This window comes from Octodon degus, unplaced genomic scaffold (genome assembly GCF_000260255.1).
Source record: "Octodon degus isolate 3935 unplaced genomic scaffold, OctDeg1.0 scaffold00036, whole genome shotgun sequence".
NCBI lineage: Eukaryota > Metazoa > Chordata > Mammalia > Rodentia > Octodontidae > Octodon > Octodon degus.
The window spans coordinates 9,496,506-9,513,606 of NW_004524612.1; the positions used below are offsets into that span (position 1 = coordinate 9,496,506).

The 17,101-nt window shown below is 54.9% G+C and overlaps 1 protein-coding gene across 2 annotated transcripts in view; it reads right to left on the bottom strand.

Annotated features, from left to right (window-relative positions):
• Nucleotides 1–17,101, bottom strand: part of Loxl2 (lysyl oxidase like 2) — a 76,521-nt gene that overhangs the window by 14,806 nt on the left and 44,614 nt on the right. For both annotated transcript variants that reach the window (XM_023714670.1, XM_004630664.2), the window contains exons 4-8: nt 12,966–13,177; nt 6,755–6,977; nt 4,744–4,927; nt 2,466–2,617; nt 846–1,013 (exon numbers count right to left, since the gene is read on the bottom strand). In XM_023714670.1, the coding sequence (XP_023570438.1) occupies nt 846–1,013; nt 2,466–2,617; nt 4,744–4,927; nt 6,755–6,977; nt 12,966–13,177 (939 nt within the window). The remainder of the gene's footprint in view (nt 1–845; nt 1,014–2,465; nt 2,618–4,743; nt 4,928–6,754; nt 6,978–12,965; nt 13,178–17,101) is intronic.

Sequence of the window (17,101 nt, forward strand, 5' to 3'; positions counted from 1 at the left end):
GAAAGGCTGCTTGGGACCAGAGTTGAGGACAGGTAACCAAGCAAGAAGGGTCTCTAAGCACAGTCTTCCCTCGTACAGGTTTAGATCCAGGGTACCGAAGACTTGGGGTCCTCTGGGCCAGGTCTCAGGAGGTGGGATGGAGGCTTGGAGGTGGCTGCTTTGCTCCTGGCCGTCATGCAGCCAGACAGGTGGGAGCACTTAGGAACCGACGACGAGTGGGAGATGGGGATGAAGACCAGCGCTCAGAGATTCCCTGCTAAGTCATCCTCTGGGGGAAGGAGCCCTGGGAGGAAGGGAAGCCACATGCCCAGGGCTCTGGACTCGGCTTGGGGATTTGCTGCCATGAGCATGGGAGAAGACCTGTGGCACAGCCCCCCACTGGGCACACTGCAGCTGAGGACTTCCAAGTCGGTGAGCTAGGGCATTAGGGTGCTGGGCCTAGGCTGGGCAGTCACCTCTGCCCTGAAGGACTGAGATGCTCACCCCGCAAAAATCCCACTATGGCTGGTGAGGCTCAGCCTCCCCCAGGGGAAATCCCCACTTGTGGGCACAGTGTAAGAATCCCAGTTCTGACTGCAGACACAGGAGTCCAATCCCTCTGCCCTGAGGGCTCAAAACAGAGCTCAGAGAAGGAGACACCAACCAACCAACCAACCAACCAACCAACCAACCAACCGAGGACCTCGGGCTGTGGGGCAGAGCTGTGGCCAGAACAAAGCCCCCTGCCTCTGGGCGTGGGTTGGGGATTTGGACCTTCCTCACAGGCTCCTCCAGTAGGGGTGCTGGTTGGCAGTGGGTGAGGGAGGCTGGATGGGGGTGGTAGACCCCAAAGCCCGGCTTCTCACCTGGAAAGCGTTGCTGGCGAACCCCAAGCCCAGCTGCCGACAGACCACCATGGCTTCCACGATGCCCCAGTTCTGACCGCACACTGTCCCCCACACCAAGGACCCGTTCCTCTCTGTCAACACCTCCACTCGGCCCTCGTAGGGATTGCGGCCACCACTCAGGCGCACCTGGGGACATGAGAAAACAGGGTGAGCAGGAGTATAAAGGGGCGCTTGCTCACATAACTGCGTCAGCCGCAACTTCCGCAAGCTGATTCTGTTTCTTGACAGAAATCCATCCTTGGGTTCTCGAGCAGCCTCCGGGGCCCCATGGCAGTGTCACGCCCAGCATGGCCCAACGCTGAGGCACCTGCGCATTTGTGCACCTGCTCTGAGTGCTCGCGGAACTCCGAGAGATGGTGTAAGTGCCGCCTTGCGCCCAGCCATTTCCCAGCATGCACCGCGCACATGCCGTGACAGGAGCTGTCCTCGGACCAAAGGCTTTAGGCGCACTAACCATATCCTTGCCTGTGCCTGACCTTTAAAGACATAGGCCTTTGGCCTTTACCCAACTCTGCGGGCCAGCAGCACCCTGGTCAATGCCATTTTATGGATGGGAAAGTGGAGTTTCTGATACGGCTTTAACTCCCCCACCACTGTCTCCAGAGTATTATCCATTGGTACCCTTGGCCAAGGATACTGCTGACCAAAGGTGAACAGCACTGAGCCAGAGCTGGAAGCCAGGCTGGGCTCCTTCCAGGAGGGGGCCTGGCCAAGACGTTCTGGACATTCACTGTCCACTGAAGTCCTAGGGTCTGGGCTGACCCCTGGGGCTGAGGACACCTAGAAATGCCCCTCTGGTCACCAGTTGGCAGCTGCTGCCAGCCAGGCCCTAGCCTGCCCCACTCCCCACTCCCCTGACCCCAGGCCTCCCATCCTCTGGTTTGGTCCTGGTCCTGTGTCCAGGACAGAGAGACACCACAGGGAGAGTGGCCCAGACTGCAGGCCTTTGAACAATCTCTCTGCAAACCCAAAGCCTGAGCTAGAACCAAGGCTAACCCTCCTCTGGGCCTGGTTTCCAGTTCCTCCCCACTGGGAGTGCTGAAGGCCCTCCAGAGGGGCGCATGGCAGGGCACACAGGGCAGGGCCAGGACCCTTCCAGGAGCTTCAGACAGCCCCGTGTTGCGATGGGTCCAATATGAATAAAAGAGGGTTAAACCTCTGTGTCTTTTTGTTACCTCTGGCTCCCAAATGCCTTGTGCATCATGCTCACATTTGTGTAGTCCGCAGCCCCGCTGTCCCAGGGGTGCCTCTGGATGGTGGCAAAAGCTCATCCCACAGATGTCACCGGTGTGGGAGGCCTTGAGTCCCAAAGGACTGAGATGCCGTCACACTGTGTTCAGTCCCAGAGCAAGACGTGGCCCACAGTGGGTAGCTGGCACCTGCCACTCAGGAGGGAGAACTTTCATATGTCCTATGACATGTTTACAAATGCCAGGTGACAATGACCTTAACAGCAACAGCAGTAGAGCCCGAGCCCCGCATCTTAGAGTAGCCTTGTACACCCAGGAGGGTCTCTCAGAGCGAGTCTGTTTTCTGGGGCCCCAGTGGCACACTCCCTGCTGGCGACCAGGCCCTCACCTTCTTCTGGAAGCCCATGGTGGGGATGTTGCAGCGCACACCCGCATCCTCCTCATGGTTGCAGCCCTGTGACTCTGTGTTCAGTTTGCACTCAATGATGGACTTCTCCGCCCCTGTGCACCGGACCTCATTGAGGTGGATGGGTCCGATCCCTGGCGAGGGAAAAGAGAGGCGTGCAAGGGGAGCTACTGACGGAGACGCCAAACTGGCAAGCTGCCCCCAACATAAGAAACCACCTCTCCCAGCCTCCAGCTGCTGCCCCTTGGGAGTCAGCCCAGTGACCCAGGCTCTTGTTCCTGGAGACGGCACTGCCACCCGTCTTGGGACTTGCCTCTGCCAAGAGCAGGGAAAGTCCACGACAAGCCCGCTCAGTGACCACGGCCAGATCGCAGCCTCCCTGAATACCGGGCATCTCACACAGACAGAGGAGCTGACCTAGAAGATACCTAAGTGTCCCCCTTACTCCAACACCAGGCCCCTATGCATCTGAGGGGTGACCAGCACTGTGTCAGCCACGTCCTGCAAGATGGCTTACAGAAGGGGCAGTTTACCCAGGTGTGGATGGGGTGTAAGAAATCACAAAGCCAGTCCAGTACTCTGAGGCTGATGACACTGGGCTCAGCAGCACTCCTGTGAGTGAGGAAGAAGCCAGCATCTCTCCTGGAAGAGGAGAAGGGCTGTGCGAGAGGCCTCCCGTAAGTAAGAGCTGTCGTTGTTGGTGGCGGGACACAGGACTGATGGGGACCCTATAGGGAGACAGCTGTGCCAGCTCCTCTCCTCTGCCCACCTCTACTGTGTGCTTGCCAGCTGCCAGAGCATGAGCCATCACAGGCAGGGGCAGGGAGTGTCCCTAGGGACTGACAGGAGCCATCTGGCAAGTGAGCTGATAGCAAATAATTCTCCTAATCACCAGAGCAGGCTTTCCAGGAACTGAGGGATCTGGGGAAAGACTAACAGCCTGTTTAATGGCTGCCTGTTGAAATCATAATGTTTTTCTATATAGGATTAAAGAAAATGCTATTGAAATTGATTGAATCACATAACATGGCTCATGCTCTGTTTCTCTGAGGCAGCACAGGTCTAGCATGTCAGAACTTCTTCTCTGAGTGCTTGCTCCCTCGACCCTGCTTATTCTACCAGAACGCATCCATGCATTCGTCCACTGCTGCTTCCATCCACGAAGGTCTCTGGGACATGATGTTCTGAGCAGGCTTGGAGGCCACAACCCCCTCCCTCACACACTGCTCAGTCCTGGAGTGGATGCACCAGTAGAGAGCTGGGGTCCTGCTCAGTGAAGTCCTGAGGCACACAGAGGGCAGCAGCTGGTGACCCAACCTCAGTCCTTGTGGGGCTGGAGCATCAGGCACCATGCACCCAGCCACTCCGCTCGGCAGTGAAAAGCCAAGGCCAGGAGGTTGCCCCAGGTCACCGATCAAGTAGGTGGCGAGGTCAGGGTGAAGACTTGGACTGCTTGACTCTCAGCCATTGCCCTTTCTCTACCCGTGGGCGTGGGTGTGGCTGCTTGGTTTGTTACTGCAGGCCAGGATGGAAGAATTGATGCTGTCTGCCCTGTGACACTCTGAATGTGGTACTTTTCCTCCTGGCCGACTGGGGTTGCCTGTCCAGTATAGCAGGGGGTGATGAGCCATCTGGTGGCTCTTTCATGCTAGCATCAGGGCCATCCAAGGTTTCTCTGTCCTAGGGCTCTCTAAGCCCGCAGGGAAATAATTAGGCCATGAAACACACCCATGAATGGATTCATGTCACCAAGTACTTGTTGATTTCTCCCAGTGAGTGGACCTAGTCCTGTAGGCCCAGGGAGAGCATAAACCCCTGGGTGGGTCAACCAGTGGAGTGGGAAAGGAAGGTGACATCTGGCTCTTTTGTGTCCAGCGTGGCCTACAGCCTGACTGCTTCTGGGGTCCTCTCCTGGAGGAGGGAGCCTGACAATCCCAGCTTCCTTGGTGGAGGAGCAGGGAGGGCAGGGTTAGCAGTCGGGGGACCCCACTCGGAGCATTCACTGCCTGCTGGTTTGTCCTCTAACCCTGCTCACTTACTCCCTTCTCCAGGCCTCAACTTCCAAATCCATAAAACAAGGACTTGGCGTCACCTAGGGCCCCTTCCAGCCTTGATGTCTGGGAGAAGCTGGGATTCCTTAAAGGAGTGGCAGTTGCTGCAAGAAGGAGGGCACACAAGAACCACAGGAGGTCATGGCCACCAGCCAGAGGCCAGACTGTCTTAGGAGGAGGTCTCCCCCAGCAGCAGCCCTGCTCCTTACCTTGCCCCAGTCGGGAGCCGGTGACAGCCTCTTTGGCTGTTCCGAAGCCCAGCTCTCTGCAGACCACGCTGGCTGACACCAGGTCCCAATTGTCATCACACACGGTCCCCCATTCTCCATTCTTGAGTACCTCCACACGGCCCTCACCAACTTGGGCACCGCCTCTGAGCCGCACCAGGGGTTGCTGGAGAGACACATAGTCCTGCTAAGTATAGAAGCCCACGCGTGTTCTGTGCAGGAATGCATATGTGTGTATGTGTGAGTGTATGTGCAAGCGCTCACTGGCATGCATGTGGCATGTGTGCATGTGTGTTTGGAGGCTGAGAAGCCTGAGCCACTGCAGGCACTGGTCGGACTGGGGCAGGACGAGGATACCCTGGCTGTGCGGTCCTCAGCTCGTAGTCCCTCCCTCAGTCTACTGTGGATGACCAGGATGTGGCAGGCCTGGGTGGAGGGGGTTGTTTCAGGCACTCACATCCACTGGCACCCTGAGGGGCAACGCATGGCACAAAGCTGTCTCCCCACTTCCTCTCCTCTGTGCCGGCACCGCAGGGCCAGCCTGGTAGGGTAGGGTGCTGAGAGAGCACCCAGATTGACAGAACCTTGGGGCTACGTTCACTCTCACACTAGGGGCAGAAAAAAGGGGAGCAGGAGGGAGGGCGGAAAACTCTGTGGCTTCACTGCAGAAAACTGCTGGATCAAGCCCATGTTCGGCAGAACCGTGACCTTCTGCTTCCCTCCCCTCCCTTCCCAAGATGTCCAGCTGGACTCTGGGCCTTCCCAAGAGCACGTGACCCTGACCCCAGCTCAGCAGGCCAAGTATGGAAAAACCTCCCCCAGCCCAGCAGTGGCCAGGCAGAGTCAGCAGGCTCGGGTGGGAGGGAGGGCAGGCAGAAACCAAGGAAAATGTGATGTAAGCCTCCCGCTGTCCTTCCCTTGCTTCGGGATGAATGTGATTCCTTTGCTCTAAACCGCACAGCAGAGAAATTCCAAAACAGTAGGATCTGGGGCTGCCAGGAAGCCATCCCAAGTCATCCCCGCATGCAGCCCCAGGCAGGGCTCCCCTTTCAAGGTAGGCTTGGGTCCAAAACCTGCCCAGCCTGGGAGAGGCGCCCCATGTGGTTTATCGCTTTTGCCCTGATTTCCTTTCTCCATGAGAAGAATTGCTCTACACTTTCCAAGAGCAGCTCTGCCGCTGCTGACTGGGGATGGATGGGATAGGAAGCGGAGGAGGCGGGAGGAGCCCAGGGAGAGGAGACGCTTCTCCCCCCACAGCCTGTCCCCAGGGAGAGGAGACGCTTCTCCCCCCACAGCCTGTCCCCAGGGAGAGGAGACGCTTCTCCCCCCACAGCCTGTCCCCAGCAGCACTACCCTCTCCCCCCGTCCCTCTCTTTCTCCGTGGCTCCCTCTTTTCCTTGCTGAGTACCCCTCTTACGCGGAACTCTCAGGCCCAGTTGATGACTGCTAAGTACGGTTTGTATCTGGCCTGCTGAGTCACAGTGATCATCAGGGCTCTCCTTCCTCCCATGTGCCCCACCCCGCTCACCTGCCTCCTTATCAGCTCTTCTCTTTCTCTCTCTCTCTCTGTCTCTCTCTCTCACACACACATACACACACACACCCCTCAAGGTTCTGGTTCATGTAAACACACTGTGACTGACAAGGATGACTGGAACACGGTTAGTGATAGGTTTCCTATCATGGCAAAAGCTTTCTTCAGTTGCTATCCTTCCTTATTGCAAAATACACCAAAACTACTTGAAAACATTTTCCCTGGTGGCATGTGCTGTGGGGAGCTGTCCCATGTCCCAACAGCCCTGTGCAAGAGTCCAGCCAACCTGAACCAAGCACAGGAAGCCAGTGGTAGCCAGCAACAAAGTGTCCTTCTGGCCCAGTGCTTTGCTCTCCTGAAGGGACTCTGGTTTCCTCCCCTCTCTTGGGGTCCCTCCTGCTCTTGCTACCCCTCACCCCCAGCTGTTGACAGTGGCTGTGCCTCCCACCCTGCCCTCACCTCAGGTTTGTAGGCTTTCCGAAATCTTGAGGGCCCATCGGCGCTGAAGACCTGGCCAGGCACACAGCTGACCACCACTGGCAGGCCGTTCTCACAGGTGATGTTCTTCACGGGGTCCTGTGACACTTGGGGACCCAGATTGCAGCTGGAGATGTGGGCCTCTGTACCTGTGCAGTTCATGGAGTATGGCCAGTAGCGTTTCTTCCTCCGTGTGGCCAGCATTCTGCAGAGGGCATGAAGAGGCAGGTGACCAGGGCACCCCGGTGCCTACTGGATCCCTTTGGGCACTGTTCTGCTCTGGAAGCTCAGCTCTGATGCCCAGATGGGGTCTGCCCACCATATGTTGCCAGTACCCCAGAGCACTGATTCATGCTGGACACTGGGCAGTGAGACCCCAGGGGTGCACATGGCCTCCTGCCTTATGTGATGAAATAATAATGAAACCTGTAAACACAAAAGCAAAAGAGATATCTAAAACAGATAAGGTCTCTGGTTCTAGAAATGCTTCCTGAAAGGTTGGCCACTCTTCTCTTTCTTTTTCTTTTTAATGTATTTGGTTGTTGCAGGGTCTCACTACGCAGCTCAGACTCGTGGTGATCCTCCTGCTTTCAGCCTCCCCAGCACTGGCATTACAGGTGTGCGCCACCACACCTGGACTCTACCTGGCTCAGCCAGCCCTGGGAGCGGGGCTGGCACAGAATCGAACCCCGGTCCCTGAGCTTGCCTAAGCAGACCCCTTACACCACTGAGCTATCTCGTGGGCTCAGGGTTGGCCCCTCTCACTCTTCAATAATTTCACCACAACCTGTTGTTATTCCCCAACTTTTTTGCCTCGAATCAATGAACAGTTCAAGTTGACTGAACTCTCTCCCAATGATAGACAAGATTAAATGTGTAAATCCAGTGAGAACTGGCTTACAGGACTCAACCTGCTGAGTCAAATAAATTGCTCTGCATTGGAAAGTACAATGATAATGAAATTCTGCAGCTGATTTTGATCACATCTTCACGGAGCAAAATCAGTGAGTTAAGGTCTGAATGCCCTGTTCCAAGGAAGCCCTTAGCCTATATTTCCTACACACACAAACTGTTCCTTATTATGATTTTTTTCTGAAGGCAGGATATGGATTGAGATAAGGCAAAGTTTCTTTTCTCCAACCAATAAATAATGCATCGGTTAGCAGAAAGGTTACAATTACTCAATTTCCTCATGTCCAAAGGAGCAGTATAAATACATAAGTTCCACGACTGCCCTGTGTATTAGCCCACATTCTGCAGCTATCACGGAGCATCACAGATGAGATCTTCTACACAATAGAACTTATTTGGCTTATAGTTCAGAAGGCTGGAAAGCCTGAAAGTGTGGATCAAGCTTCCGGGGAGGGTCTTGTGTCACCCTACGCCAGAAGGTCAAACAAGCACACACAGAGAGGGAATGATAGCCAACCCAGTCTCACGATAGTGGCGTCAATCCACTCAGAAGGACAGAGTCCTCACAGCCTGATCAAGTATTTTTTTAAAAAATAAATTTTTATTTATTTGGTACAGGGTCTTGTTAAGCAGCTCAGATGCATTTTCAGGGCACAGCATATGGTACCAGGGCTCGAACCTGGGTCCTTGCGCATGCCAGGCAGGTACTTACAGCACTGAGCCATCTCCCCAGGCCCCATCAACTCTTAAAGGACCCACTTTTGAAAGCTGTTACAAAGACAACAAAGCAGCACTGTGATAGTTAAATGAGCTAACACCTATCAAGCACTTAAAAGAACACCCAGAAAAGATGTTCTTAAAAAGAATAATTGACAACTGTTGTGGTGAAAAGCAAAGAAGAAAAGGAAGGCAAGAAGGAGGGCTGCTAGTGGCTAGAGCGAGAAAGACGACTCCTGCAAGAGTGAGTGGGCTTTTGGCCTTGGCCGACAGCTTTGAAGAGCAGAAGGAAGGTGGACACAGGGGGCTGGGAATGCCGGCCAGCTCTCTGGGGCCCATGCACTCATTCCTGCCCAGGAGGACTCATCAAATGGCAGAGAAAACCAAGCACTTGCCAGCCGCCCATGCAGGTGGCTCTCTGGGCAGGCTGATCCCGGATGAACCAGGAGGGGGTCCCGTGGCTGCTGGTCCAGCTGCCTTGGAAATATTGGCTTTGTGCAGGAGCTGCATACACGAAGAAGGGAAAATCCTCCGGGTGCCATCGCTGTCTCTCCTTAGCCAAAGTTTGAGACTTGAGACAACTTTTGTCTGTCTGTGGGTACAACAACCTCGAATCACTGAAATAAGGATTATCTTGGAAACTTCAGGATGTGTGCTCACTACAGTGACATCATGGAGCAGCGATTCCGCAAAAGACTAGTAATAATCCCAAGAACCACTGCTTGCCCCTCCCACTTCCTGCAAGGCCCTGTGCCAGGAAACCCACAGCTTGTTCATTCCCCTGACCCCCACCTCGGCTGGTGGGGAGAACACACTCAGGAAACACCAACTGCATGAGGACTGGTCAGATCACATTGGCCGGCCTTGGCTCAGGAAATTGCTTTTGCTTCCAGATGTCAGGGAACACCACCCTCTCCAGGAACAGATGTACTGAGCTCCTCGAAGAGACCAGCAAGCTGAGCTGCCCCAGACCCTCTCCTGCCTCTCCCAGGCAGCTCTTTCCCTCTTACATCAGCTCTGAGGAATGTGCCACCCACCTGATCCTCGGCTTCTGGCCTCCCCCAGTCAGACCCCCCTCTCCCAAACTGGTGTGATTCTCCGCTTCAGGGATGCTGAGAGAGAAGGGAGAGATGGTAGATGACCGGAGCTGGGAGCAGCCTCCCACCACGCTGGAAACCCACTTGCAAAAGAGGTCGTGGGGGGCCACGGCTGGGTGGTGGCAGAAACACTGGGCTGGACTGTTTCCACATAACATGGAAAGTTCTAGTGGCTTTCCTCAGCCAAGTGGGTGCCAGACTTTGTGAGATCCAGCCAGCTACTGAGTATGTCTCTTCCAGTGATGCTTTCCAGAACTGGGGAAATCACCACAGGATAGGGTAGGGATCCACTGACCCATGGTGGGCAGACTTGAGCTAGGGCTCCACAATCCTCTGACTAGCAGGCCTCCTGGGGTCTCCTGGAGTAAGTGTAGGCTCAGGACCTGTGACGGCAGTCCCTGAAAAGTCTGACTCCATCCTTTTCCCCAGTGCATGGTTGCCCCAGTGAAGAACAGGCCAGGAGAAGGAGCAGTGGCATGCGTTTCTGCAGGTTACCAAGGTCCTCCCTCAAGGGGACCCACCTTCTCATTATAGGGTCTGAGTCTCTAAGATGGAAAAATCTGGGCATAGATTGAGGAGTCGTGACTGTTCAGTTGTCTGGAGTTTGTGTGTATAGCTCAAGGAAGATTCAGCAGGCTTCCTGGCTCACTTCAAAGAGCAGGCGACTGGTCTGGACAAGGTCTCTGGAGTCACTACTTTCAGGGCTGCTGGTCTCTGTTGTCCCTTATGGGAACCATGCCCTTTGCTGTTTGTGGCTGTTTGGGACCACTTGGCCCTGCCAGCCCCAGATCACTCCCTTTGCATTTAGGTTCCTGTTCAGTGGTGGCCTTGCCCTGGCCTCCTGGGAAGAGGCATGACAGTACTGAGAATGCGGGAACTCCTCACAGTCAACATGGTGACAGGCATGCCTTCTAGACCGCCACTAGGGCTGAGTGTAGGTTTTGAATGCCTGCACACTCTCAGCTCCCTCTGCATCCCTTCCTTCATGCCAGACCAGGCCCAGCCTTTCCAGCTCACTGTCCATGGGCTGCCTAGAGCTTTAGCCCTCTGATCAGCCACCTGCCAAATCATCAGATCCTTTGCTAACTCTTGAGCTGTGATGTCACATGCAGGCTGGCTACTCAGGGAGCCACGTCAATAAACCAGAATCAATACTCAGGTCCTGCTTTAAGAAGAACGTGATGGTGAAGACTACGAAGTGCTGCTGGCCCTGGGGACCAGGTCCAAGGCTCCCCAGTGTGGCACAGAAACCAGGAGAAAAAGGAACGACCCTTGGTGTGGGGGCTGTCTCCATTCTTAGGGGCAGGGGTGCTGTAAATGTAGTGCTCTGAATACCTGCAGATGTTGAGGGGAGGGCAGGCCCTGAGGCCACGAGGAAACTGGGGCCTAGGAGTGGCAAGCAGGCTGCCAGGTGGTCTGAGGGAGATGGCTTTAGGACAGGGGGACCCCCAGGATGGAGAGTCCCAGGGGTGACCAGAAAAATCTCCAGGGCTATGAGGTCTACTAGGGGCCTGGAGGGATGGAGGGAGATTATTACAGGCTGAGAACGGCTGTATAACAACCTCCTCCAGTCCTCAGCCAGTTTTCCGGCCTCACCCAGCTAAAGGAAGAGTGACAGAGATGGGAGAGACTGTAGGATCACGACAGCCCTTAGGCTTTGCTTTAGAGCTCAACTTCTGATCTGTCCTCAGGTGAGCTCTGTCCCAGCCTGGCTGGCTCCCAGGAAGGACCAGAGTTGTCCTAGAGCAGCCATCAGCTGTCTTGGGGCTCTGCAGAGCTGGCAGGGAGCTGAGCTCCTATCCCTCAAGCCTCCCTCCCCTCTGCAAAGTGAGAAGTAGCTGAAGATGTCTGTGGCCTTGCCGCACCCTAGGAGTCCTACAGCGCCAGCAGCTCCTCCAGGCTGTGCCAACCCAGGCACTCCGGTAGCCCTCAGGGCACCACTGAGGACCAGAAACCTTCCTTTCTTGCTGGGGCAGATGTCATCCCAGAGACCAACTAAACTGACAGAGACAAGCCTGGGGTCTGTGCTTGGAGGAGGGGGTTCCCACGAGGCTCATGCCACCCATCTCCCACCATAGTGCGGACACTCCTGCCTCTGCCACCTTGTATCCCTCCTGTCCTTCAAGGCCCTTTTCTTCTCCAAAGGCAAAAACCACAGACAGGGAGGGGTTCAAACCTAGCTCATGAGAGGATGTCCCAGGGCCCAGCTGTTGAAACTGGCCCAAGCAAGCCTCCTGGCAAGCAGGAGAAGGACTCTGTGGGCTTTGGTTAGAAATGACTTTCAATCTACAAACAAGCCACGCCTGCTCCTATCAGTAGCCTGGGGGATCTGGGGGCCCTGCACAGAGGGAGGCCTATTAGGGGATGGTTTGCTTTTCTTGACTCCCATGGGTAGAAAAATCTGAGGCCATTACTAGGGCAGGCGCTGGCCAACTGGTGAGGACTGCTGGGGCCATTGAAGTCAGGGCCTGTCTCCTGGCTCACGGTCAGCATGGTGGTCACCCCAGGGTGCCACCCACACTCACTCTTCATCTCCAGAACAGACCTCTAGTTCCTTTTGGTGTTGCTATTACTAAGTGACAGGGACAGTGCCTGGCACACGGCAAGCACTCAGTAGAAGCAGGCACTGGTGTAACTCTGTAGAGGAAACAGGAAACCCCACCACCGACCAGCTTTCCATAGCCCGGATTTTGCATCTGCGGGCTCAGCCAACCTCAGACAGGACACAGAAAAGCCTGTCTGTACTGAACAGGTGCGGACTTTCCTTGTCAGTGTCCCCCAAACACCACCGGCATGGCCACTGCTCACATAGTGCCCACCTTGTATAGGGTTCTGTGCCTGATCATGAGATCATTTAAAGCCCAGACACCCCCAGGTCACATAAGGAAGTCCGATCGCTACCTTCTTCCCCCGGGAGGTTTGAACCTTGGGCGGTGGAGCAACGCGTTCAGGTTTAGATGAAAGGAACTGAACCTACCAGTTTCTCCACTACCCAGCAATCTCCACAAGGTCCAGATTGCTCAGATAATCACTGCTGAGGACAAGCACGTATTTCTTCTGAAGTCAGTGCTGGCCTGTCCCCTCCAGTCCACAGTTCGCTCTTGTTTGGCCCATGTGGTCACCCCAAGCAGCACTGAAAGGTGTGATCTGCTCAAGCCGGAGCACCTTGCACCTGACTGAGCTCCAAGCTACCCTCATGCTACACTGGCCCAGATGTGGAGGGCCTTCTCCCATGGAGGGAGCGTTCCTCTTTTTTTTTTTTTTTTTTTTTTAACTGGGGATTGAACTCAGGCCCTTGCACTTGCCAGGCAAGCACTTATTCTACTGAGCTATCTTCCTGGCCCCAACTATCTCCCAGGCCCCTCCTTTCTCTTGATGGAGGGACACCAGACCACAGAAAGCCATTGCCAGGATAAGGCAGGGAGGGCACGAGCCCGGAGAGCCCCTGCTCGGCACAGCTTTCTTACTTGTAAGCCTTGGTGTTGTATGTCTTCTCCCCAGGGAAGCCGAACATGCCACAGACCACATGGGAATTCTTGGCTGTCCAGTGCTTGTCGCAGATCTGCTTCCAGGACCTGCCCACCTTCACCTCCACGTAGCCCTCGGTCACCGGGGTGCGATGTCGGAAGGCCGACAGCACGGGGCGGATCCTGATGTCCTCCACCTGGATATTCAGGTTCTGGGAAGAAACAGGCACAGGAAGAGAGGAGTTATGTCTCTGGTCTGGCCTTGGAGGGGCTATCAGGCACAGGTTCTCCCTTGGTGACCGCAGGCTGGCGCACTGCTGATCGGCCTCTGTGCAAGAGGCTGTGGGCACTCCCGGTATGCACAAGGCTCAGGGCATAGTTACAAGGCGCTTAGTGGACAGTGGCAGGGCTGCAGGGACCACGGTGGGAGGGGATGTGTGTGACCTAATGGCAGCTAAAGCCCTGGGGCACCCTGGAAGCCTCTGTGCACACTGCCAAAGAAGCCAGAGAGCTGTGAGCAGCCTTTTCTCTCATAGGCTTCAGAAAGCAGAGCATGGGAGCAAGTGCTGTTTTTGAATTTTCAGTATTAAATACTTTGGATTTTGCATTTGACTCAAATGTGTGTGTGTGTGCTCAGTCTGTGACACCAGTCATTCCTCTAAAAGTGGTGTTCCTGGCCACTGAACCCAAGCCTCCCATGCTGGTGTGCACCTCACATGCCCCCTCATTTTTAGGGCAGCATGCCTCTGTTCAGGTACCCAGAGCCTTAGAGAGGGTGCGGGGGATAGGGCACCCTCAGGGCCAAGCTTGTCATGTGCTGGTCCCAACCTGGGGATGGAGGTCGGAGGGGTTGAGGACAGCTATTTGGTTGTGGCAAGGTACAACACTTTCAGAGGAGTGAAGGAGCCTGAAGGGGGGCAGGGGCTGGCGGAAGGCCTTCCTGCCTCGTAGGAGCGCCTCCCTACACACTGAGCTGGAAAGTCTCAAATCTCTGTGTCACGCCTATACCAGAGTCCCAGGGCTCTGGCAGGGCCTCCAGGAGCTGCAGTGAATGAGAGGAATGGAGGTGGGGATGCCCAGAGCTATGCTGTCACTGTTTATACCTCTCTGAGGAATGACCCCCAGTCCCCCAGTAAAAAGGAAGCGCCCTCGGAAATCTCTCTCATCCTCCCATTTTTGCCCTGGCCTCAGTGGAGCCCTTTCCTGCTCTTGCCACAGAGCATGGCTGAGTCCCTACCTGCATCCATCTGACAGCCACCAGAGAGGTCTTTCCAACACACTCCTCTTACCTCATCTGCCAAAGGCTCCTCCTGGTCTACGTAATACACAAATGACAGAGTGTGATGCCCACGTCCTGCATCACTGATCCTACCAATTCCTCCAAACCCTTCAACATCCCCAGCTCCAAATCAACCCTCAGAAACCATGAATTGCACTTTGTCACAGTAACAGCCCCTGGGAGTACTTATCAGGGCCAGCTCCTAAGCCATCCCTTTCCATGTATCCTTTTCCTTAACCCTCAAGCTGGATAACCAGGTGGTTGATAACACTGCATCCCCATTTGACAAATGAAAACATCAGTTGACTCAAATTTCCTTCCTGGGCCACTCTAGGGAATTCCTTATGCTGGGAGGGAGTGAGAGGTGGAACTGGTGACAGCCAGGCTGGAAAGCAGGAACTCAATGACCCGAAGCCCCAGCCTGTCCAGTCAGGATGCAAATGAAGCATGGGGTTGAACAGAACCATTATCCAAGTGCCCGAGGACTCATGTCTCTTCCTGCAGGCTTCCGGGTTCCAGCCAGGTCCAGCCCCACCAGTCCTGCAAGGTGGTGGAAAATATGCAGCCCAGAGTGATGGCATCTGGCCCTGCTTGCCTTCCACGCAGAGCGGAGGAAAGCAGCCAGGAGCAGGCTTATGTTTTCCAGCCTGGATCATGGATCCTATACAGCCATCCTTCAGGCCACGAGACCCGTGCTACTGAGACACGTGGACAAGCACAAGCCAAGAAGGGGCCTGTGGTTTGATCCCACCCACAGGCCAGCCCCCTGCTGTCTCTGCCCACCTTGGGAGGCCACAGGCATTCCACACATTGCAGTGTGGAATGCGTCATGCCCAGGAGAAAGTCGAGGCTGACCTCATTCCATTCATATCCTCTCCCAGATGCGGGCAGCAGCCAGGCTTAATGACTGGAGACGTGAGCGCCGGCATGCCACTGGCAGGCCCAGCCAGGGGGCTGAGCTGAACCCTTAGGAAGGGCCATGCCAACTGCAGGGCTGGAGGCCAGCACGTGCTCTCAGGAACCTGGCCCTGCTCCTGCCCCGACGTAGGGTGGGTCCCTTCTGTAGAGCAGGCTCCAGGTTGCAGGCAATTAGCATGCACAAGGGAAAGGGCAAGGCTCCACTGTCACTGTCCTCAATGCTACATCACAGCACCGTGTGTGTGTGTGTGTGTGTGTGTGTGTATACCTGCACATGCACATGTCTCTGTGTATCTATGTCTGTGTGTCTGAATCTACATGTGTGCCTGGGAGCCAGCATCTGCATGTGTGTGTATCTGAACACATGATCACGTGGCAAGTGGCATGTGTGGGGCAGAGAGTCATGTGAGTCTCTGTGTGCCCATCTGTGTGTGATTGGCGGTGTGCAGTGATGGCACAGGGGATTTCTGCATAGATGGAGTGTGTGTCTGTGCAGCTGTGTGTGAGGAAAAAGGGAAAGAGATATGTCCCCTCCAACACCTTAGGAAGGCAGACAGGCTGGGCTCCAGGCTTATTCCTCCAATGCAGAATGTCTGCACTTCTTACTCCATGGGACCAAATCCTTCCCATTCTGAGAGGCTTGAGTCTGTCTCATCCATCCGTCATGCATGCACGCATCCATCCATGCATCCATCCATCCACGCATCCATCTATGAATGCATGCATCCATGCATGCATCCATCCATGCATCCATGCATCCATCTATGCATGCATGCATCCATCCATTCACTCAACAAAATGTAGACTCTGTCCACTGTGGGCTTTGCCAGGCTTCTACCCTTCATCCCATCCGCAGTGCCCTGTCTTCTTTGAATAGTGACCTCAATGGCCGGTGCTTGTGGAGTGCCAGCCCTGCTCCAGGCTCTGTGCAAAGAACTTTGCATCCATCCCTTTTCCCGTGACATCTGTTGTGAGTGGGCTAATGAGATATCTGCCTTTAAGTGAAAACTTGAGGAGCTTTTGCAGCTTGCCCAAGTTTGCACAGCCAACAAGCAGGTAAACAGGGAAGAAAATCAACTTCTGACCTTAAGCCCAAGTTTCAGGCTCATAGTGACCGCTGGTCTTCATATAGGGCTGGTACTGCATGTCCATGTCTTGCAGTTTCCACACAGGGTGTAGAAACTACACACACAGGCTTTAGGTGTGACACTTCTGGGTGGTCCCTTTCAGGCCTGCTGGGTACTGTGATGATTGCACAGTGGGAGTGCAGGGCCCCACCTAGCAGGGCTATGAGTCAGGTGGCCTGTGGCCTGTGGCCTGTGTACGTGAGGAGGGCCGCAACCCCACCGCTCTGGGTTTCCAGGCGGGGGGGGGGGTGGCAGGGTAAGCCTCTGCAAATGCACTCTGCACTCCTGTGAGGCAAGCAGCTCTTCTGGGTTCTGGAAACCTCTGGGTGGGAAGGCACGTGCACACACGTGCAATCTCCTGCCGACCTCACTGCTGTGGAATCTCTTCCCTAACCACAAGTGCCAGGACTTCCTTTCCCCAGAAACTTAGCCCAGAAAGAAACCATTTGAAACATTAAAATAGACACACACACACACACACACACACACACACACACACACACTTCCCTTCTTTAATAAAGGACTCTCTGGATTTGCTTGTTTAAAATTAAACTCAATAGTCCAGAAGGATGACAACTATCAGCTTATTTTAAAGTTTAATTCAAAATCTGGGGCCGGGGAAATGGCTCAGTAGAATAAGCACTTCCCTGGAAAGCGCAAGGGACTGAGTTCAATCCCTGGTTCCGCAAAAAAAAATCTGTATGCTCTGCCTCCTGCCAGAGAATGCGATGACTGAAGCTAAAGGCTCACAGAAGGTCCGTACTTGCCCTACATGGAACTTGTCTGGGAGTGTTCAGCACAAGCCTCTAGAA